Source organism: Nothobranchius furzeri, chromosome 8 (assembly GCF_043380555.1).
Source record: "Nothobranchius furzeri strain GRZ-AD chromosome 8, NfurGRZ-RIMD1, whole genome shotgun sequence".
NCBI classification, from domain to species: Eukaryota; Metazoa; Chordata; class Actinopteri; order Cyprinodontiformes; family Nothobranchiidae; genus Nothobranchius; species Nothobranchius furzeri.
In genome coordinates this window covers 62287777-62311529 of record NC_091748.1, presented here as the reverse complement: position 1 = coordinate 62311529, position 23753 = coordinate 62287777, and the positions used below count along the sequence as shown (strand labels likewise).

At 41.8% G+C, this 23753-nt stretch overlaps 1 protein-coding gene across 9 annotated transcripts in view; it reads right to left on the bottom strand.

The window, feature by feature from the left end:
• LOC107392751 (ephrin type-B receptor 3) overlaps positions 1-23408 on the bottom strand; it is a 63154-nt gene extending 39746 nt beyond the window's left edge. For 4 of the 9 annotated variants that reach the window (XM_015970708.3, XM_015970709.3, XM_015970710.3 and 1 more), the window contains exon 1: positions 22678-23406. In XM_015970708.3, coding sequence (XP_015826194.1) covers positions 22678-22741 — 64 coding nt within the window. In that variant the 5' untranslated portion in view covers positions 22742-23406. Of the gene's footprint in view, positions 1-22677 lie in introns of all 9 variants that reach the window. The other 5 variants (XM_015970706.3, XM_015970707.3, XM_015970715.3 and 2 more) reach the window with 3 other exon arrangements.
• Positions 23409-23753: the final 345 nt, after the last annotated feature.

Sequence of the window (23753 nt, the reverse complement as noted above, 5' to 3'; positions counted from 1 at the left end):
AAGGTATCAGAATGCACACTTAAGGTGTTTTTAGAAGTTTTTTTGTAAATAACATCATCGTAAATACGTTCTGCAACATGACTACTGACATAAAAAACTTAAGAAAAATGTTGCTTTTGGATAAATAAGAACTGAAATATGTTAATTGTAGCAAGGTTTACTGGATGGTTTAGTCCATGTGTTTTTATCTTATCTGTAAATTAATAGAAAATTTAAAAAAAGGCAGATTTTTCATTATTTTAATGAAAATGGTTGATTGTTCTTGTGCTTAATGGTGCATATTCTTTACAAACTTTCTAAGGAACCATCATTTTATTAATTTTGCATTGCTGTATAATAAATAAATTCTATTGGTTTCTAATCATGCAGTTTGTAATTAAAAACCTATTTTACACTCTAACATGTTCACTGGGAACTAGATGGATATCTCTGAAATGTTCATATTCTGCCATTTTCTAAGTGGGGCACAGACAGGTTGAAAGATGTCATGAATGTGTTAAAAAATTAGCTCTCAGAAGAGATAATGTGCCCATTTTCTTTCTTTTTCTTCATTAAAAAATCTTTAGTTATTCTACAGATCTGCCTTTGTGTGTGGCTTCTATAAAAAAAAGCCATCCAAAAAGCCAGGATTAATAACACTTAAGTGTTTTGCTCAGTGTCAAGGTGGTTAATTGAAGCTGCATGTGCTTCAGCGAACCTTCTTCCTCTTAAAACAAACTTGTTTGATGCTTAAATTACTTGAAATTAAAATATAGAGCATTTACAGTAAATCAGATTTTTTAATTTGCAAAGTGCTTTTTATAGATCCCATTTCCATAAACTTCTGCTGACTTTGTTCTAGCTTTGATTTCTGCCACATTTTTTAAACTCATGTTCCTCATTTCCAAATGATTACTTTAAGGACATCAAGTCTGCCTGTGTTTAACCAAGCCAGGATATGGGCACAGCACCAGGTTTCAGCAGAGCCATGGGATGTTTATATCACCCAACGTGGAAACTATTGCCTCAAACTTTACTATAAATGAAGCCGTTTTTTCGCTCTTGGACCCTCCAGGAAAGTTTGCGCTCACTTCCCTTCTGAGTTTTACAACATTTTATAATTTAGTCTGAGTGTTTTCGTTCTTCCAATAAAATAAAACCTCAAAGGCTGATGGTAAACATGGTTTGAAGATAACATTCACGTCTTGGATCAGATGTATACAAGCATGCGCGTCACACTCTGTGTTCGCCTTTGCGTGAGACAGCGAGATGCTATCGCCAGATTTCCTGGCTGATGACTCAGCCAACCGCGACTGAAAAATGCAAACAAGCAAGTGAGTTGCAGGTTTAGTTTCTTACCTAGAAGGATCTGCATATGGAAATTCCAATCTAGTATCTGAGCTTTGTGGGAATCTGTTTTCTTTGTTTGTAAGTTGTAATCTGCATTTTTCTGCGTGTGCCTCAGTTCCCGAAATATGTGTCACCACTGATGTTGATTTAATTTAGCTTCACCTCACGCTCCCTGGAGAGCAGCGACCTGACATATTTAAAACACAACGTTCTGCAGACACAGCAAGGTCTGATTGATTTACAGATGAGAGGCAAACAAATCCACCACGCACAGCTCATCACGTTGTTTCAAGCTGAAAATGACAAACAGGCAAGACGTTTCCTTTCTCTTTAAACAGTACCTATTTATAACACGCACTGTGAAATATAATTTCAGCGGCTGTCAAGTTTCACTGAAGCTTTTATTTGCACAAGGGCACAAAATATCAAAATGCCAAAGAAATAAAAAAGGCAAGAAGTGTCCCATTTGTCATTTTTGCTACATAAAACAGCAGAAGTTAACTTAATTTATTAAATGAGTGATTCACTCATTTCGTCAATACATTTGCAGTGGTCTGTAGTAGGAAGTTGTTCCCGGGAGGGGGAGGGGAGGGGGGGGGGGCACCATCTCTCTTACCTAAAAGTTGCCCACGTCTCAGACATGAATATTTCTGGATGTATTGCTTCGATTTTATATTTTAATTAATTTTATTATATTCATATTTTAACAATCATGCCATATTATTTGTCTGATTTTGTGGGGGGAAAAATCATTAAAAAATGTGTTTTTATTTGGTTAAACACTTTCCTCAGTAGAAGTAAATGTACTGGGTGCGAATGGAGACCCATCCAAGATGGCAGCCGGCCACTTTGCACACAGGGCATCTACATTTATGATGTCTGTGTCTCACATCAGCTGAGCGTTAGATGGAGGGTTTTTGTAGTCTTATTTCCTGATATTTGGACATCTCACCACAGATTAGATAAAAACAACACAACTCTACATACTGACTTTGTTTGTTTTGCAACGTTGATGTTTTATATATCTTTGGTGTGTTCTTACTGTGTCTAGTTTCTAATTTCATTTTTTGGTTATTTTTAAACACAGGAAAGGTTTTTCTTTACCTTGCTGACAGTTTCGTTTGCCGACTGCAAAACATCCTCAGAGCTGACACTGATGATGGCGTCACTTCCTACTCCATCTACACATTGGATCGCGCATGGGACTGCATCATCGGAGAGGGGAGAGCGGGCAACAGAGGGCGACAACGTCCTCTGCTGCCTGCGGATGAACGGAGTAGGAAGTGACGCCACCATCAGCGTCAGCTCCGAGGATGTTTTGCAGTCGGCAAACGAAACGGTCAGCAAGCTAAAGAGAAACCTTTCCTGTGTTTTAAAAAGAACCAAACAATGGAAGTTGATGTTTTGTCTTCACAAATAACTCAAGCCTGGAGGAGTTCTGCTGTGTGGTGGTGCTGCTAATGCTAAAAGTTAGCTTAAACTAGCTGAGACGTCCACTGCTGATTCCCGGATGTTAAAACAACAACAGTCTTCCCCGTCATGAGTCAAGATCGGTGAGTCCATCAATGCTAATTCACAGTGTGACGTAGATCTGTGAGGATTTTAAAATCCTAGACATCCACCATCTATTTTGAATAGAAGCTAAGGCAGGAGTTAGGGTTAGGAGACAAGCACCATCTTACATTGGTGATCTTCTTAGTCCCTACACCCCCAGCAGGTCCCTGAGGTCCAGTGACCAAAGCCTACTGGTTGTGCAGCGTACCAGGCTAAGGACCAAAGGTGACAGATCATTTGCTGCTGTGGCCCCCAGACTCTGGACCTCTGGAACTCTCTCCCGCTGAGCCTGAGATCAGTGGACTCAGTGGTCTCCTTTAAAAAGCAGCTGAAAACTCACCTGTTAGAGCTGGTTTTACACGACCTTTATCACCCTCTCCTCATTTTGCTCTTTCTACTTACTCCATTTACCATTTTACCATTTAAACATGTTTTTAATCTTTTGTTTTAATCTTTTTATACTTTAATAGTTTTTTTTGGTGAAATGTCTCGTGATTTTTATCTTGAGAGGTGCTATATAAAAGATAATTTTCTTTCTTTCTTTCTATGTTCATGTTCAGCCTGCATGAAAAACTCGAGTGACTCATTCTAATCAGAAATAATCATTTAAAAGATGGTTTTTCAGTCAACCACACCTTTTAACCAATTTTAAAAATACATTTTATCGCTACTTTTAATAGAACTAATAAGCTCCTTATCCAACATGAAAATCAAACACATATATCCTAAAACACACAAAAGCCTATTTTACATAAAGCACTTTACTCTGCTGTTCATCAATGCCTCGTTATCTGTTCATCCTTAAAGACAGCAACACTAAAAGAGGGGTGGTAGAGTCATTTACTCTGAAAAAAAGAGAATAAAAGTGCTTTGAAAAGCAGGCGGCTTCGGTACTTCCTCTGTGGATAACGCTAATGAACAAATGACACTAGCAGAGCTCACACACACGCTGATAGGAATCACGTGAGGCAGCGCCGTTGCTGATAAATACAAAGTGCCTTAAAGGTCAAATAAGAACACAGGAAGATAGGCTATAATTTAATTAGCCTTGAAATAAGCTTTTATCCTCAAAACGTATTAAAATAAGCATCAGAAACTTCTAATTAAACAGAATAACTGCAAGGTAAGCAGGTATGAGAGGGGCTTTCTCACACACGGCTCACTGGCTGGTGTGTGCCAGTCTGTGAGCAGAAATTCACCTGGCGCCTCCACCTCTCATAGGGATTTAGGGGTATTAGTGGCGCAGCTAAAATTATGACAGGTGAGTGTCAGTCTTCTTGCTGAGCCCTTCCAAGTCAAATTTAGCACGTCGTGTCTGCCAGTGGAGTTTTTATCGCTCCTCAATCTGCCCTGACACTTTATCTTAGGCTGTCTTCCCGTCGCAGTCCCAGAGAGAATAATGTGAATGGAGAATGACTCATGTCAGAACAATAACAGAATATGAACACTTTTTTTATTTATTTTTCAGGACAGTTCAATCCGGCACAAGAGAGGACACAACAGTTAAGAAAATGATTCCCAGCTTTGGGTGTGTCTGCTTCTAATTGTTCCAAAAAATAGAAATTTTGGAGCGCAAACAAATGCTTTAAAGCAAAGACAGAAACGGGGTGTGTGGAGTCAAGGAAAGCTAGGGGAAGGAAGAAAGAAAACAAAGAGTGGGGATAGAAAAGAAAACAAAGGATATTCAACAAAGCCACAAAAGGGGTAACTAAAGTGTAAAATGGGAGTGGAAGGGAAGGCAGGTGGGTGAGGTAACAAAGGGGGAGGATTGAAAGCTGGCGCAAAGTCTTGTATTCCCACAGTTCCTGCCCTCTTCGCTTTGCCGCTGTGTTTTTGGCGTGGTGACACGCCGAGGCCTTCAGAGACGTGTGTGAGAGAACGTGTGTAGACATCTACGATGTCCACCATGTTTGTGTGTGTCTGCCTGCTGGGAAATGTTTCTGCTCATTGCTTTACTGCAGCCCAGGGAGCCCTTGTCTACAGCACTGCTGTCCTTTTCTCTGTTTTTACTCTAGTTATTCTCTTTTCTCCATTTCACTTTCCTTTGCTCCACTGCATCCATCCAGAACAGCTCAATTGCTCCAGTAAAAGACTGCGCAGGAGACAGCAGCACTGATTCCCAGGCTAAAACTGTACGTGGAGCTGATAACAGCAACTTGTCCTTGGGGACATGCGCATACAATTCAGCGGTAGCACGCCATTGGTGCTGAGAACGAGACACAGCGCACACTCACCTGTCTGACTGGATATTTGCTTGTATGGGTGGCAACTGCAGATAATCAGCGTGTCTCAGAGGCACAGGAAGTGTAAACATGCACAAAGCGCACGCTAATACGCAGTTTTGTTCAGTAGAAGAAGGCCTATTGTGCCATCTGCGCAGTTGTATTGTGTGAGGGGAGTTACTATCCAGCTCTAATAGCAGGTTTCCGACAAATTTGCGTGTCAGCAATGGCTGACTCAACAAACAGAGCTCAAACAAAGAGGAAGACAACTGATAATTTATACTTACGTAATGCCAATGCATACAGTGTGTGCAAAATATACAAATGAAAAAACGAGACATGTTATTAAGACGCATGCAGATGCACACAAAATCACAAATCTTGTTTGTTCACGAGAGGAGCCGTCTGGAATGAGCTGGGCATCGAAACGGCTGAGCAGGTGAAAGGGGCTTTAGCACCTCACTCTGTTCCAACAGATATGGGGCTGTCACAAACACATGGACTCCCCTTTCCCTGTTTTCTGGCTTTTTCCTCCCCCTGTATCCTGCTACTATTGTTTCTTTTAATAAATTGTCCTCTAACGCAGCCATCTGCCAGCGTATTGGATCACCTTACCATTGCTGTGGGTCATAATTGTGTGAAATCTAATAAAAAATGGTTACTTCCTGTTGGAGCCGGAACAGCTGCCCGAGCGTCTGCAGCGAGGGGGCAAAGCCCCAGTGCGGTCCACATTTTCCACATGCCAGTGGCTTCCAATTACTTTAAAATAGTTTTTTAAGAAAAATACAGTGGTGGTATAAACCAAAAGCCTTTGAGGTTTGCTTGTTTCTTCTCTGCTTCTCCTCGGAAACTTGCACAAACAAAACAACAAAACAAAAATAGGAGCTGGGGATTACCCCCATTAGCACAGATTTCTACTTTAAAAACTGTCTTCCGGCTCGTTGGGCCACTGCGGATGATTTATGAAGATGCTGCAGAGTAATCATCACGTTAATTATCACTACCAGCCACTGTTAGTTTCCAGGTAAGCCTTCATTTATCTGTAAAGAAATAAATTACAGATGTCTTTTATTCTAGTGTTTATACTCCACCCTGGCATCACACTAACACACTCAGACTTTTGTCTTGTTTTTATTTTTTACGTGGTGGGAGGGGAACCGGGTGACGTGCAGATCCTGGCTGGCTGCTGCTTTTCTCATGCTTGTAAAGAAGGCACAGGGATTGTTGGAGTTTACCTACTTTCTCTGCCGCTGGATTTTCAGATACAAAAAGGAACAAAAGGGAGATTTGGGCAGTTAAACTCAAGAATGCAACCGACCAGCTCTGTCACTCTTTCACAAAGGCACACACCCCTTCTGTAAGAACTACGCAAATCAAAAAAACACAACGATGACACGATTGGTGCCCACTTTCTTATCGCTTTTCTTCACACAACATTGAAGTAAGACTTAGAGTGTTTTAGATTAAAGGTGTGGAACACTGAAAACCCACCTTAATGATTATTTGGGATTATTACTGGTCATTTTGAGGTTTTCACACAGGCTGAACATGAAAATAGTCTCCTACACCGCTCTCCTGCATTAGCTTCTGATAGACTTTGAAACGCTAGGACAGATCTACGTCAAGTTGTTGCTTGGACTCACTCGTATTGGCCCACGGGGGGAAGGCTGTTGTTGCTTTATCGTTCAGAATCAGCAGAGAATGTCTCAGCTAGCAGAAGTTAACAGTAGCATTAGCAACTCAACCACAAGGCAAAAGATAAAACATCAACGTCGCTGAGGAAATGAAGTTAGTGGTAGAGTTGCGTTGCTGTTATCCAATCAGAGACAAGGTGTTCAAATATCAGGAATAAGATACCAGATTTTGCTGAGCTCTCCTCTGATGTGGCAGACTTATCCATGCTGATGCAGGTCTTTCTGGGCATTTTTGCCCTGAGTACGGCTTGCAAGGCATTCATTCCTACCAGAAACCACTGCAAATCTTCTCATTTGTTTATTTATTTATTATTTATTTATTTTTAATTGTTCTTGAGAGGTGCTATATAAAAGATTGTTTCCTCTTCAAATGTGTTGATTTAAGGAGTTTCCCACACCTTTACAAAATAAAGAAAATGAAATTAATAACATAGAAAGATGGGGATGATAACTCGCTAAGGTCACCTGGGTGGGTCAACCACACGATCCGTCCTCTTTCTCTCACAAATCCTTACTTCCGTTCTCTTTTCCTTCTCTTTGTTCCTTCTTTTATAGTCTCCCTAACCCACACGACTACCGCTCCCATTTTTTTAATGCTTTTATTCACTGATGTGGTTTCTTCGGCTCAAACCAACTAACCATCTCTTAAACTTTAAAGCGATGCACTTTATGTTTTTAGGAACCTCAACAACATCACTGCATCCTTTGCAGAAGATGACGGCATATTCTGTCCTTCTGTTTTTCCTTTCTTCACAGTGTGCGCAACAGTCTATGGTGACAAACAGCGTTGTGCTCATTACTGTAAAGGTTCTGCGCGATCTTTTTTCTGGCATCAAGCTTTACAACTTAAGCCGGTGGCGGGAGACAAATGTGTTTATTCGTTATTAGGCTTTATTAACTGAGGCTAAAAGGTGGAGAGGAAACACCATCATTACTCATGACTCTTTTGCCCGTTTTTCAATACCACACACCCACTAATGATTTCATGAGATTAATCATGTTGATCTGTTTTGAGTGGATGGTTTGTATCACTGCGTCTCATTCTCTCTCTGTTCTTAATCGCCTTTGAGTTAATTAATCTCACACTTGGCGGCTGTAATAACTTGTTGGAAGTCCTCTGTGAAAATGGACTTTGTTGCTTTAGCAGCTAAAAGCACCCTAATGATCCAGGAAGCAGAGTAAGAGAAGCCCTTAGTGGCATCCATAAAAATCTCAAAACATGCTGCTGCCAATGCTAATGTCTGCTGTTTATCTTGCACTGATATTAAAGTGACATTTAGGTTGTTAGGTTTATGTTTCTGCAAAATCATTTTCGGTAAGTGCTGCAGCCTGCTGCACAACAGGGTTGATGTCGTGACCTGCAACATTTCATGAAGTCAACAGCAACCGGAATCTGAGAGATGCTGCATAAAACTCTCCCAAAAGCCCATGCCGGTTCACTAGTTCAGCATGATGCTGCCCTTGTGTTCATAAGAAGTGCCTGAAGAAAAAAAAAGTGGCACTTTGACACTGATCAGGCAAGAATCAGAGGTTTTGACATTAATTGGCCAACATAGGTTCTTGTTAAATATTCCTGAAGAAACTATCAGCAAACTGATGAAAACGAGTGAGCTTTTTTCTCACATCATTATAAGCTATGAGCAATACAGTATGCATCAAAATCCCATAAAACAATGTTGAAGTTGTATAACTGAGATCTCTAGAGCCAGTGGTGTTTGCCTTCTAGTGGCTGTAAGTGGTACTAATGCAATTGCTTCCTTTACATCAAAGCCACCTGATCGTATTCGTCTGTTATGTACAGTCTACTTCTATCACCTGCAATATGATGTCATGTTATTTAAATAAATACTAAGATAAGACAGACTGATCTCATTATTCCGTTGTTTATTTTGAGATCATAACAACGTAGACTAACATAACAAAGGGCAACTACACAGGGGAACAAATGTCACACAAATCATTAAAAACGTGGATTTCTGCCATCGATTTGTAATACTTTTTGAAGTATCTTGGTAGTTTATCCCTTTTCTAAAAAAAATATACATTTTTATTTATTGTAAAATGATCATTTAAATGCATTTTAAAAAAGGAGGAGTGCAAGTCTAATGCGACGAACATTGAAAATTAAGGTCACACTAGATCTTTTACCATCCACACTACCTGCTTTTCAGCCAAACTCAGCATTATCTGGTCAATCTCGTGGTCAGGGATTGGTAACGTCCCAAATCCTATTACATATTAATGTATTTAACCTATGGAGAAACCGCTCAATAGATAATAGCCACATAGCCACAGCACAGAGTCCTGGCTCTTGGCAATTAAAAGTAATTGACGGATGGACAGACAGAGGTCCAAGGCTGCTGGGGTCCATATGGCAGGGGGCTTTCAGAGGCCCACTGCAATTACATAAAGACCTCTGTGCATTGGCATGACACAGAGAGAGCCCCAGACAGCAACACCAGAGAAAGAAGGAATAAATCATGCAGCAGTTAGCCACACACACACACACATGGACATATGTAGCTTAAAAGTACATATACTTTCTCATCTGGCAAGGACATGAATCCCAAAATAGTGTACACACACACACACACACACACACACACACACACACACACCGTGTAGAAATAATTCCAAGAGCAACCAAAACCATATTAGTTTGAATGTGTCTGATTGTACCAACATAGAACCAGGCCAGGACAGGAAAAGGACGTGACCCGAGAGAAGTCTGATAGTGAAATATTATTTCAACCTTTACTTGGGAATAGAATATTTAGAATGTTGTTATTTATTTATTTAGTTTGTCATTTTTCTACCTGTCTGTGCGCCTCTCTCTCCTGGGATTTGTAGGAGCGATACAGGCTACCCTAGCTAATGTATTATTCACCCCTCATTGATGTGTAACTAAAGCTGACAGTTTAGAGGGAGCGGGGTGTCACCAATTATCCCACACCACCATTACCTTCACACACACACACACACACACACACACACACACACACACACACACACACACACACACACACACACACACACACACACACACACAGAGCACACGTTTGTGCATCTAAAACATGAATTAGAAAATTTTCCATCTGTTCTTAAGAAATCGTGATTTTCACCAAAGCCGTTTAGCGCCGTTTTATTTATTTATTACTTTTTATTACGTCTGGGAAATCCTGCCCTTCCCAAACACCTGGTTTTCCATCATACGTCTGACACAAGCTGTGGTTAGTTAAAAAGTAACAGTCAGTGTTTATGCCTAAACCTGCCCATTAACACACGTGCAGCTGGGTTGAGTTCTCTGGTAGCCTGTGGTGATGGGATCTGAAGGGAATAAGCAAGACGTCTGGACCGCTGAGATAGGTTTAGTAATGCTCCAGCAGCAGGGTGTGGGTCAGCACCGGCCTGATTAGTCATCAGCCCTGACCCTGAGCCAGACAAAGTGGGAGGGATACATTAGGATCCATGAGGGTTTTGGCCAAAGACATTGTCCAGTGTTTATGGGATGCAAACCACCACACAAGAGAAAATACACAGTGACCCTGAACAGCGACTTTAACATTAAAAGGAATGAGAAAAGGCACTTTTGGGTAGTTGATTGGTGGCTAGAGTGATTATAAGACCAGCATGGTGACATAATTAGATCTTAAAGGTGTTATGTAGAAATCAGCCTCCTCTTTGGTGCTATACAAGCTTCGTTTCATAGCATTCTATAATTCAAATAATCATTCAATTTGTAAAGTGCCGTGTTGCTGTGAAGAAGTGTCAAAGTTTCACTGAAAAGGAATTTCTTGTTCTGCTGCTTGAGACTTTCTTCCATATTTGATGGCTGTCACGGCTCGCTCGGCACGTCCAAGCTGCTCAGGTCTTGGGTTAAGAAACAGGTCAGGAATTACCGAGACAGATGGGGATGAAAATTGATTTTTTTTAAGTGTTGCCTCATTATCCCATGTGGGGCACTTTATCCAGTACCACAGAAACACAACACCAGACGACGTGGCTTGTGCAGCACCAAGGTCAAATGGGTGTTACACGTTGCTGTGTGCATTGACAAAATGGGGTCTAGAATTGTCTGGAAGCAGGGCCCATTAGTGATAGACTAATTAGTGGAGACCAAGTGGTTTTCAGGACAGGTCGAAGCCAAGATTCATAAATAAGTAAGTGAAGGGGCAGCTCGGTAGCCTAATTAACAAAGCGTGAAAAAAGGGCGTGAATCCCACGAGACACTGCCCCAATCTGGTTTCAAGGATGGGCAATAGGCAGCGGTCGTGTCCATCTTGGTGCTGTTGATTGATGGCATGCTAAATTAAATCTCTAATCATCGCCACCCTTCTATTTCCTAAACCTCTGAGGATTTATAGCCAGACGTGGCTTAGGAGGTAACACTAGCATCCCTTCTCTAACACCGTTGGCACAAACATTGTAACCTCCCCTTCCTGCCTTCCCTCCCTCCCCACAACCGCTCCCCTGTGTTCACTCGACCGTCCCCATCTGGCCAGGGGTTATCCGACCCCTGTGTGTGTGTTCTTGCTTCCACTTTCATGTCTGCATCAATTGTTTTCACACTCTAAGCCGTTCGGCTTGGTATTTAAAACCAAGACATCTCCTGCAACTCACAGTTAGACACCCTCTAGCACCTAAAGCGGCATCTTAAGTTACAGCCAACTGAGATATGCTTGCTGTCTGCATTTTTTTTTTGTTTTTTTGTTTCTGTGACTGTTCCTTAAGCACTAATCTTTTACATTGTCCAAGCTGACAGGCAGGGAATGCAATTTTGTGAAGGAAAAAAAAAAAGCCGAGGGCGACAACGACACGTTGAAATAAAAGCTCGTGCCAAACCTGTCATGTAAGTGTTGGTCTTTCAAACTCTTTTTTTCTTTTGGGTGTTGTTTCCCTTTTCTGCACACAGAACACCGTTTGGCTTTTGTAAGACACAGGAAACAATCGCGGCCAATGGAGGGAATGGAATTATTGTGTTTTTGTCACGCTTTTTAACAAGGAGACCTTTCAGCTTTACAACCACAATCTTATTAAGCAGAAGACGACAACAAATCTCCAAGAAGTCATTGACATCTGTCTGCTTCCTGTCACTGTTGGGATTACAAGATCAATAGAGACAAAAACAAGAATGCCACCTCGAGAAGTTGCTAGGAAATCATCAGCCAAGAGGGACACAGGAGACAGCATTGACACTTGTACTTTGTTCTTGTGTGTAGTGTCCCGCCAAGAAACCCAAGCCGTGCAAGCTGGTAAAACACACGTGAAGATCCTTTGAAGATTTACTCAAATACCTCAGACTTCCTTTGATCACAAAGCAAAAAGATGTATCGGTACATATAAATCAATCACCGTTTGAGTCATAAACAAACTCTGACACACTGTAAAAGAACAAGTGAGAGTAAATAACATTGTGCTTTGTTCCCACTGATAAACTAGGTAACAACACTTCACCACAGACGGGTAATGAAACCACAGAGCTCGGGTGTTGTTACGCTCATAGTGTAATCTACTCAAGCATTAATGTTTACTTGCTTTCTCCTTTTCTCCTCTTGTTTATCTCAACTTTTTTGCATCTGACAATATTTAGCGATCACACCTGGAAACTGCTGCAAAACACTTCTTTTGATTTTAATCACTATTATACTTATTTGAAGAAGCAGTGAGAAATTTGCTCCGTGCTGAACCAAAAGCACCTGAGTGTGAGAAACTGAGGAGAAGAGTTAGAAAAAGACATTGATATAAAAGTGCATCATTTATCTCAGGTGCATCCCTGTAGGTAGGAGGAAGCTTCGTGGCATGAAAGAAAAGACTTGGATGATGTGGTGGCGGTACTCCAGGTCAGGAGATTATAGGATGCTGCAGTTTATCTGCTCAAACAGACTTCTCCATTCCAAAACCTACTGCTCTCCTGCTTTTCACACTTTTTCTCTCTCAGTTCTTCTGAAGACAATATGCACTGGGGTAGACCGATATATCGGTCAGCCAACATATCGGCGTCGGCTGATATTTGTCCTTGAGCCGATTTAAAGTCAGGCACGTCCTCGTGCAACCTGGTGCTGTTGCAGAATTAAATAGAAATGTATTTTTATGTTCACTAATAACATCTGCATAATAAATCCTCAAAATTAACTTTATTTAGATGTCTGACTTTAACACTGAGCAGCTCAAAAAGTTAAGATTCAACAGTTAGTTAAATGTGGTGTTGAAAAGCTCAGTCAGCTTCAGAAATGTTGTACATCAACTGATGTTATTAGTGACATTTTAGAATAAAAATATGGTGGAAAATAGGTAGCAGTCATGGAAATTGGCCCATAAATACTGTTAGTACTACATGTGGGCCATCAGCTAATCATGACTTCTCCAGTTGACCTCGTCCTCTTGTAACCTCTGGCCTGCATAGATGTTTTTTGTTCAACACCTTTTGAAATAAACTAGAAAGCCAATAAACAGACCGAACCCCCCTCACACATTTGCACACCTCCAACGTTGAGGATAACCTGTCTTTGCCTTCGTATTTAGTAAAATGGAAAATGTCAAGAGCTGGACCCAGCGCACACACGGCTCAGCCGCCCAAGTTAGAAGCTGAAAAAGAAGGTTGGGAGGAACATTCCCAAAACTGCTCATCTTCTTTGGCCTTCTGATGTTGCTGGAATCAACACAGCCAGTGCCTGCCTAGTGCAGAAGGTACTGGGAAGGTGAGCTACAGTGCATAAACTTTAGAAGATGCTTGATTCTTTTTAATCCCCTCGCTCTCATTTCACACCTCTGCGTTCACACTGCAACACACCATCAAAACGACTTTTATTTTTTGAGGAACCAAAGCAGAGAAAAAGTGAGAGGTCTTTGAACCCATGTTTCAAACCCCTTCCTTTGCTCTGAATATCTGAGTTCCCCTGCTGTTCTGCTAAAACGTGGAGAAAGAGGCTGATCGATTGGACCTGACAGAAAAGAAATGAATGGAACCGTCTGATTGATTCATTAGCACAGGACTGAATAAATGGGGACGTGGGCTCTGACCCTAAAACAAGGGTGAAGAGGTGAAGATCTTGTGAGGGTCTGCCTGCAAGTGTAATGGCTGGAGGTATGTTGTGCATTTGTGTGTATGGTTGAGTAATTAAGCAGCCGTCATTACTCATGTGTGTTGAGTGTGTGTGTGTGTGTGTGTGAGAGAGAGTTTAGAGGTTGGAAGGGACTTCCATAGGGTGTGAAAGGGGGAAAGAGAAGCTGTTTATGGCCTGATTTGGCACAGAGGGAGGGGGTCATGTTTTCCCAGAGCTTTCATCTGGCTCAACGTAATTAGTGTTTTTTTTTCCACAACATTTGAAACAAGATTTATGTTTAACTCATCATGTCCAACACACAGAAGTGAAATCACAAACCTATGCAAACTGATGTGGGAGGACATTTGGATTTAATGAAAAGCTATAAAACCTAACCAATAGCTGTGAAGTTACTTAGCTAAGGTCATGAAGATGATGACTTTCTTCCCGACAGTTGAAAACACACCAGATGATTGCTGTTTGTGGAGCACACACTACTTTATGGCTATCTGGGACTTACACCTCTACCAAATGGACAGGCGTTGGGGTTGCCCGAGAGCAGCAAAACAAAAGCAGCACCTCGACATTTGCTTTATTGTCGCTCAAACCAAACGCTCGTTTTAATAACTGCTGTTTCGGTGCTCCAGCTGTCCGTTTACTGTCCTCTAAATGTTACACTCACTCTAACTTCATGTGGACTCCATATTTATTTCAGCTGAGATTAAAGGTGTGGTTGACTGAAAAACCATTTTTTAAAGTTTTATCTGAATATAACCAGTCAATGGATAAATCTCTGACACCTATCTCCTGTATTTAAAAAAACTATCTCTTGGATTAACTTCTGATAGAAAATAGACCTTGAAATTCTAGTATTTGAAAACCCTCACAGATCTATGTCACACTGAATTAACATGGCCTCCATGTTTTTATTACTTCTTGGCTTGGTTATTGTAACTCCCTTTACTCTAGAGTTAGCGAGGCTGCACTTGCTCAGCTCCAGTTTGCTCAAAATGCTGCTGCTAGATTCCTGACTGGCATCAGAAAGCAGGAACACATCGCTCCCGTTTTGGCCTATCTGCACTGGCTTCCAGTATCTTTCTGAGCCAGGTTCAAGACACTTGTCTTTGTTTTTAAGTCTCTGCACGGCAGTGCTACTAGCTATCTGTCTGAGCTACTCACCCGCCATAATCCATCACGTGCACTTAGGTCATCACAGCAAGACTTACTAGTCGTTCTGTGAAGGAAAAGCTCCACTAGAGGAGGTAGAGCTTTCTCAGTTTTGGCTCCCAAGTTGTGGAATGTGTATTTAATGTGGAATGTTGTGGAATGTATTTTTATGTATATTTTATTGTTGGCCATGTGTTGTTTAAAATGGTTTTTGTACGTGTGCAGCACTTTGGTTCGCCTCTTGGACGATGGGGAAAGTGCTACAGAAATAAAGATGATGATGATGATGATGATGATGATGATGATGATGATGATGATGATGATGGGCTCACTGATTTTGACTCACCACGGGGAAGGCTGTTTTGGTTTAGCTTCTGGTAATCAGCAGACAATGTCTCCGCTAGTTTACGCTAACAGTTAGCATTAGCAACATCACCACACAGCAGAAGCTCCTCTAGGTTTGTGTTATTTGTGAAGATAAAACATCCATGATGTTTCAAGTCTAATAATAAATATTAGGAAATAAGACTCCAAAACCTGCCGTCTGAAGTTCAGCTGAGAAACGGTGCACTGGTATGTTTGCCTCCACCCCCCCCCCCCGAACAACTTACAAGACATTTATTCATACTAAATACCACAGCAAATGTATTGATTAAACGAGTAAACTACTCCTTTAAACTAATGCTCTCCATGGCTGGCAGTTGTAGAGAGGCTGCAGCGCAGCACGGGGATTATGTAAATATCTCAACAAAAAGTTGCATGTGAGCGATACTGCTCCTGCAGATATCTGCTGGGTTGGACTCAAGCAGCTTTAAAACACATCTCAAGATATTCTCAATGGATTTGGTAAAACAAGGGTCCGAGTTTGACAGGTTGCTGTCATCAAAAAGACTCGAAGAGAAAAGGAGGAATACTTAATAGGGAGCCCTCCTCTTGCCTGTGGGGGATTTGAAGTGTAGATGAAGCGCAGGTGTGAAGTGTTTTTGAATTCAAGGATGAGGAATGGGACAGAATAAGGTGTAATAGCTTCCTAATGCAAGACTGTACTAAATACGAAGGGGGAAAAAATTGCACACACACCGCCTCACCAAGTAAAATATACACAGATGAAATGCCTCTTTTCTTAAACTCGCAGCATCGGTAATTACACTGGACATTTAAGCTCATCACATCAGTCAGAAACTCAGATTTTCCCTTTGAAACAGTACCTATCATCACACTCGGGCTTACTCTGGATGGTTGTTTGAAAGTAGGAAAAAGTTGTTTCTCTGCTCATGAAAGCAACAAGGCCTGCAGCTACAGGTCTCAAAATGTCCTGCCATTAATCGCCCCGACTGTTGAGCTAAACCCAACAAAGAAATCTCCTTACCCATTTCCTTCGTCTCTCTTTTCTTCTGTTTAACAAGGCCGTCGAAAGCCGAAGCCAGGTAATGTGGTCTTTCTCAAGGCCCTCGAGGCACACTGTTTTACAGCTGTGTCCACTCGCCGCACAGATGTAATTGGCCATTTTTAAAGACAAATATCAAAGTTCTGTTTCTGCTTCGTTGGCAAAAAAAAGTTACAAGACTCCAAAGCTCATAAAGGAACGGTGGGAAGAGGTGGATCGGATAGCCATGAGGATAAAGCTCCACCTTTCAAAGGTCTTGTATGAAAAGCAGGGTCAACACTGTCATGTGTCTGGTGGGGACACCAGCTCCCATCAGACACCAACACACTTTATGTTCTGTGGTGTTTCTGGTCTATCTGCGTGAGAATCAGCAGCATGTTTAGGTTAGAAGAGTAAAGTTACACAATCAGTACTCCCAGAAAGAACATTCCACTTAGAATGCATTTTTATTCGCTGCTGAAACGAGATGACCCCTGGAGCTCTACTGAGTTATGGCAGCTATTGTTGAAAAAGAGCGAGACTACCCTAGGGAAGGGAGCTCCACCTCCGAATAATCCGAGGGGATCCGTTGTTGGCCTCTACATCGAGGTCGCGGGACGTGGGCTGAGTGTGGGTAGAATTCACAGCAGGTACTCACTCACTTATAATCTAGACAGTTCCACACGTGGTAATTTCAGCTGCACTTTATGTGCATCCGGTGCAGACAGGGGCTATAAACCACCGGCTCTGATGGCCATTAATATCTTGTCAAACGTTTCATCAGTATTTTCAAAGCCATTAATATTGTTTCAGTATAAGAAACTAGAGAAAGATGTGTGTCTGAATGGGGTTAGCAATGTAAAACAGACATTTTTCATCAATGCACGCATGAACAAACACTATTTTTGATTGTTTCCATCAACAATTAAAAGTGTTACTACGGTTTAATCTGATCTCAGAGTTTCTCCTGCAGGTAAAACTAGTGTCTCAGTCTTTCCACGCAGTTGTCAAATGACTCCTTTTTAATCCTTCGCACTGGACACCCATTCTGTGCCACCAGCAATGCACACACAAACATTCCCCTATCTCTGATCCAACCAATGAACACACTAGTGTGTGGGCGTGTCGCCCATCTCGCTCGCCCTATGAGTGCAACATTTCGCCGACTCTCCTTTACTCCCTGTGTCTGTGTCTCTCCCTTTCTGTCCCTGTCGTTCTGCTTGACTAACTGCAGACAGCAGCAGTGTGTGTGTGTGTGTGTGTGTGTGTGTGTGTGTGTGTGTGTGTGTGTGTGTGTGTGTGTGTGTGAGTGCTCCCTCCCCTGCTTGCTCTCAACAGTGGGTGTCAAAGACCTGCCATCCCACAAGGCCCCTCTGTTGATTGCCAGGATAGACTGCACAAACAAATGTCATCTGAACCAGCCGTAAGAAAAATACACCAACACGGAAAGTTTTGTGGTGTGGAAAAAAAAACCTGTTACCCTCTCAAGGCCAGCTGAGATAATTAAAAGCTTGTTAACATTAATACTGATATATAGTGAGAAAGCCAACAGAGTAATAATGCGACTATAATAAAGCCTTACTATGTTTGTCAGGGTTAAACCACAGCAGCATATATTCTATTCTAATTATAAATCTAAATATAAATAAATACAGGGGATACCACACAAAGACTATTACATAAACAAGATTGATCATTTGATACTATCATAATGTGTTGCAGTGATATAGAAAGGCATATTCAAATTACTTTTTACAATTGTTAGAAATATTTTTTACATCTAGTACAATAAACAAGATTTTTAAAGTGGTACCATCTGAAGTAAACAAAAAAATCTTTTTTAAATAATAAAAATATGTTATAGTTAAAAACAACTATATCACCCATGACTCATATATGTGTGCAGCTGCTTCTGCCACAAAAGGAAGTAACTTTATATTGTGATGATTCCTCTAGGATTACATGGTATAAAATAAAGTTCTAAAATGTGCTTTAATCATTCCTAAATTCATCTTCACTGGTTCTTATCCATCCTTCAAGGCCTATGAGCTCAAATGTCCACTGCTTATCTCCATATGATATCCCAGGATGTTGGATCTCTTAATGCTGCAGCCTGAGCCGTGCTCCATCTGTAGGTGGAGGAGGGCTGCAGGGCTCTTGCATCTGCAAAGTCTGTCAACTCTGTTGGCCTTTCTGGATCTTTACTTCCAAATCCATCCCATTATCCGACTGCCACCATACTGCCTTTTCTCATCCAGACTCCCCAACATGTCGTCATCCGTTCTCGCCCCCCCCCCCCCCCCCCCCCCCCCCCCACCATTTTCTCTGTAAGCCCTGCGCCTATGTGGATCTAAGTCAAAGTACATCTGTTCAACATGGCGGCAGCCTATGGCATATGACCTGCTGACTGGCTCCGATCCCTGCTGAGGTCAATAGAACAGGATCCTGCATGGCAAGGATGATAGACTGGCACAGTTGTTGTCCCTCATGTCTTCATAATTTGCTTAATTCATTATTCGGAGCACCAGCACATCTATGAACGCTGAGATCATTCTGCATTACCATGCCAATAAGTATCTCTGAAGTAGGAATTAGAAATTCACATCACTGCCCATGGGAAGTGGCCCCATAAAGAGTGGAAGGGAAAAGTACTGGTTGAGTTTTGAGCAGGGTTTTGTAGTAAAAAAAAAAAACTGGTGATGCCAACATAATGATGGGTTTGACGATCAAAAGAGTGTCCTGTAATAATTATTATGATTTTTTCCAACACATTGTAATAAGCTAATAGTATCATTTTGTTTTAAGAAATTAAAATGTTTCATAGATAGATCGATAGATAGATAGATAGATAGATAGATAGATAGATAGATAGATAGATAGATAGATAGATAGATAGATAGATAGATAGATAGATAGATAGATAGATAGATAGATAGATAGATAGATAGATAGATAGATAGATATTGAAGGAGCAGGGTGATGTGCTTTTATTTTGCTAATTCACTTGCACGCCTCTTTAGCCCAGTTCCTCCTTCCCACTGAGTGTTCTGTGTATTGGCCAAAGCAGACTCGCTAATTCTTCCCTTTGTTGCTTCAGCAGAGACTCTAAATACATTTGTTCAGTCATTTGCTTTTGAATGTCCTGTAAAAGAACTCCCAGAGTAAATTGTGACACCGCTGCGTCTGTGTGCGTCCCGCTCAGGCCACGGAGCCCGACGCAGCGCTTAAAGGCCGCATGGCACAAAGCGCGCCGGACAAATGGACCCATTACTCTCGAGGTGAATTGTTCTTTGGCAGGATGTGGTCTCCTATAATGAGTAAGTGGGTATGAATTAGATCCTTTAGCCCGCAAACATTAATGTGAATATGTCAGTCAGCCCTGTGTTGTTACAGAAAATTAAAGAAATAAAGAAGAAATACGTATTTACCCAATTTAAATAAAATCCAAATAAAGATAAAGTCAATCATAACTTATAATTACATTAATTTTGGTAAAGTTACAAAAAAATTAATATAAAAGTTATTTGTGTATTTACACACTGGTGCCGAAGGGCGCGTTGCTGTAGAGGGAGACAGGAGAGAGATGCTGAGCATGAATAAATCAAGTGAGAAAGTTTGATGAGAAACGTGCCAATTGAAAACAGGCACGGGAAAGCTCCTGTGGAGGTGTGATCTCACCCTCAAGAGACGCACAAACATGTGCGAAACAAAGGGCTGCTTGTGCGTAATCAAAGAAATAAACAAGCATAAATAGAAAAATGCAGCACGGGAACTGCTGTGCATGAAGTCCGCATTAGAAAGAAAACGCTGAGTTGAGTTTATTAGAGTTGACTCACGTTTTATTCATGATTCTTTCCTTTCACCTGAAACAACATTTCAGTACTTTTTGTGCGTAAATGTGGTTGAAAATAAAAACGTGTGCCACGCCAGAAGATGCTTTTGCTCACATACGTTTCCTTTTTTAACTTCCTCCTTCCATCACAGGTAATTTACACCAAAGGGTAAGCAAAGCGCCCGTGCACCACACAGGACTGTCATCAACGCAATTTGTCTCCTCGGCTTTGACGCAGCTCAAAGTTCAGCAGCCAAGGCCTCACGTTTACCCACCGAGGAATAACAGCACTCTTAATAATCCACACGCTCTTTGACAGAAAACACTGCTCTGTTTTAATTTTCGAGTCAAGTCAGTGACTTTCAAGATCTTGAGTATCAAAAAAAACTTTATAGTTGAACAAGCAAACACTTAAAAAATCTAATTTGTTGAATTAAAATAAATAAATACACCACGGACATGTAATTAATTAGGAAAAAAGACGAAACTAACAGAAAATTGATTTTTTAAATGACGTAAAAGCTGTTAGGCAGGTCTTGGATTATTGTGCGCCATTTCTGTGTGCAGCTACAGAACAGAGACACCTCTGAGTGTAATTGTCCCATAATTGCACAATTAAAAGTAAACCCAGTTTGTAAGATTAAAACCTCTTGGACTTCACTGCGTTTCCATTTGAGAAATACGTGAATAAAGAAAACTTGAATTCAGGAGGAGGTTTTTCTTTTCTTTTCCTTTTTTCTGCGTGACCCATGGACCCGTGAGAGCGCGTGTTGCTCCGGGGGAATCGTGCCCCGTCGGGCTGCGTGATGCGAAACCAGCTCCAGCCCTGATCATAAATCACCTGCGCGTATTAAAAGTGTAGGTAACCCTTAACCAGGTCAGTAGAGTCAAATTTATGGCACCGCTCGCGTCGAGGATGGATTGTTCTAAAAAAATGCATCAACTTCAAGCTGTGGAGCGCACAAAACTTGCTGCTCCCGTCGGAGGAACACCAAACTCTCGTCCCTTTTTCTATTTCCTCCCCTCCTTCTCCACCTTCGGAGCCCCCTGCTTCTGCACAACAAGAATCCACTCATCCGTTCAAACCATGTGTTTTACGTCAGCGAGTCCCAACTGGGGTCCGGTGACCCGCAAGGGTCACTGGGAAGGATCCAGGGGGGTCGCAGGGAAATAAAACAGCATTTTGTTCTTGGGAAGTTTCCATTAAAGTTAAAAAAAAATTAAGCGAATGTACCCATCCCTGTGGAGTTAACTAAACAGAAGTTCTCAGATCACAGGTCTTTTAAAGACGTTTGTGTACAAAACAAAGTGGAAAATGTTCTATTTTGAGTGATTATTAAATGAAAAGTGCAAAGAAACGATTTCCTTACCGATACATATTTTAATCACAATTTTAATCTATTTGCAACTATTTAAATGCATCAAGACACTATTTATTAAAGTTATCGTTTTCTTTCATTCACGTTTTAAAAAAAGTCATCAAATGTCCAAATAAAAGTGAGAATGTTTTCCTATCTGAAAATCAACTTTTCTGGGAGAGTTTTGTGGTCAGGTTGCTGAGCAAACAGGAGCGTTTCCTGCGCCAGTGGCCCACTGTCCTACTTTTCTCCTGGCACCGAAAAGCCAGACAACCCAGCATTCACAGTTCAAGCTCCAGGCCTCCAGCCTTATTCCCACCACCACACATGTCAGAGGGGAGATTCCACAAATATAATAATAATAATAATAATAATAATAATAATAATAATAATAATAATAATAATAATAATAAAAGACTACCACGACTATCTCGCTGAGAAAAGAATACAGCTAAAGTTTTCTATTGATTTTACGCGCTGCAAACATCCAGACTCAGCTGAATAGACGGACTCTTGAGTGGAAATAGCTGCAAACAGCCACATCAATAATGGATCATAAAGAACCAAAACAGGAATCAAATTATTCAGAAAACACGTTCTTGCTTATTTGAAGTAATGAAATTTGCCATCATGTCTGAATAATCTTCTCTAAACTTTCTTTTTAAATGCAACCAGATGTCAAAAGGCCACACACTCAAGGAAGCCTAAAATACACGCAGTCGACCTGAGGGAAGGTGGTGGAGGGGGCGATCGCCGCCACTCCCCGATGAGAAACCTACTGCGAGGAGCAAATTTCTCTAAAGAGAGGAAGAAAGCCGGACCCCGATGGGCGAAACACACACAACTATCAGTGAAATGGATGAGCGCATAACAATGTGTGTACCCAAACCTGCAGCAGCCACAGCGCCTCGCTGCGTAAACGCGTTAATATCACCAACAAAAGCAGGCTGGTTGTCTCTTTGGGGGTTAGATGTTAGTTTAAAGTGGAAGGCGAGAGAAGAAATGTGATTTTTAAGGAGGGAGGGGGCATAACGGAGCCGAACAGAGTTCTGGCTCGTTTGGTTTGGAGAAAATACGCAGCAGCACAAAATAAAATAAAAACGTCTTCTTACCTTCAACGGCGGAAACCACAGACAGCAAGAAGCTGCTTAAAAGCAGAAAGTAATCCATTGTCATACGCTCAGGTCGGACATGGAAATAGACCCACGACTGAGAAGGGGGGTGGAGGAACACGATCCTGGGTGATCCAACGCTCCACGCACCCGGTCCCGTCCCAGCTGCGTCAAGCCTCCGGGATCAGTGGTATCTCCATTCAGCGAGACAGGTGAGAGTTCACCGGACGCAGCAGCCTCCTTCTTAGAGACAGTTGTGAAAATAGAAGCCCTTCACGCTGTCCGGTGATCTCCAAAGCGCTCCGTGGAACACCGGAGAGGGAGAGAAGGGCGCAGTAAGTCTCCCCGTTGTGCGCACGCGGAGCGAATAAACAGAACGCAGGTAGTCCAGTCCGCCGGTCACCATCCACTCAGCGTCTCCAGCAGGGCTCGGTTCAGGGTGGGAACACGGGAAAGACAACCTGCTCCTGGAGAGTATCCCTTTAGAAATTACTTGGTGTGGTCACTGCGCTGTTGTCACCACCATGGCGCATAGAGTCCACACCGCTCACGTGCGTCCACGATCAATGGGGCATATTCCTGTAGTCGCACAGTTCACAAATATTTATTCCCTGAGCGATTTACTCAGCTTCGGCTTCTCCGTCTGCTTCTCTCGGCTCGTGCACAGGAATGAAGCTCCGGTCTGTGCAGGAATAAGGAGAGAGTGTGTGTGTGTGTGTGTGCGGAGAGAGAGAGAGAGAGAGAGAGAGAGAGAGAGAGAGAGAGAGAGAGAGAGAGAGAGAGAGAGAGAGAGAGAGAGAGAGAGAGAGAGCAGGGGGGCACAGAGAGGAGGGGTTACAGCAGCTGCGCGCAGAAATGCCTACCTTGACAATCACTTAGTTTCTCATTTATTATCAGAATAAAACATTTTGCGTTTTAAGGATCCATTTATCACATTTTAGATGTTCCCCAAACGCAGCTCTTTGTCTCGCTCAATCCTTCCCTTCTCCTGAAACACAACCTGCGTCTTTGTTAGGAACATACACCTCTTCGGTTATGTTTGTGTTTGTTTAGTTCAATTATGAGTTTCTAAGAAA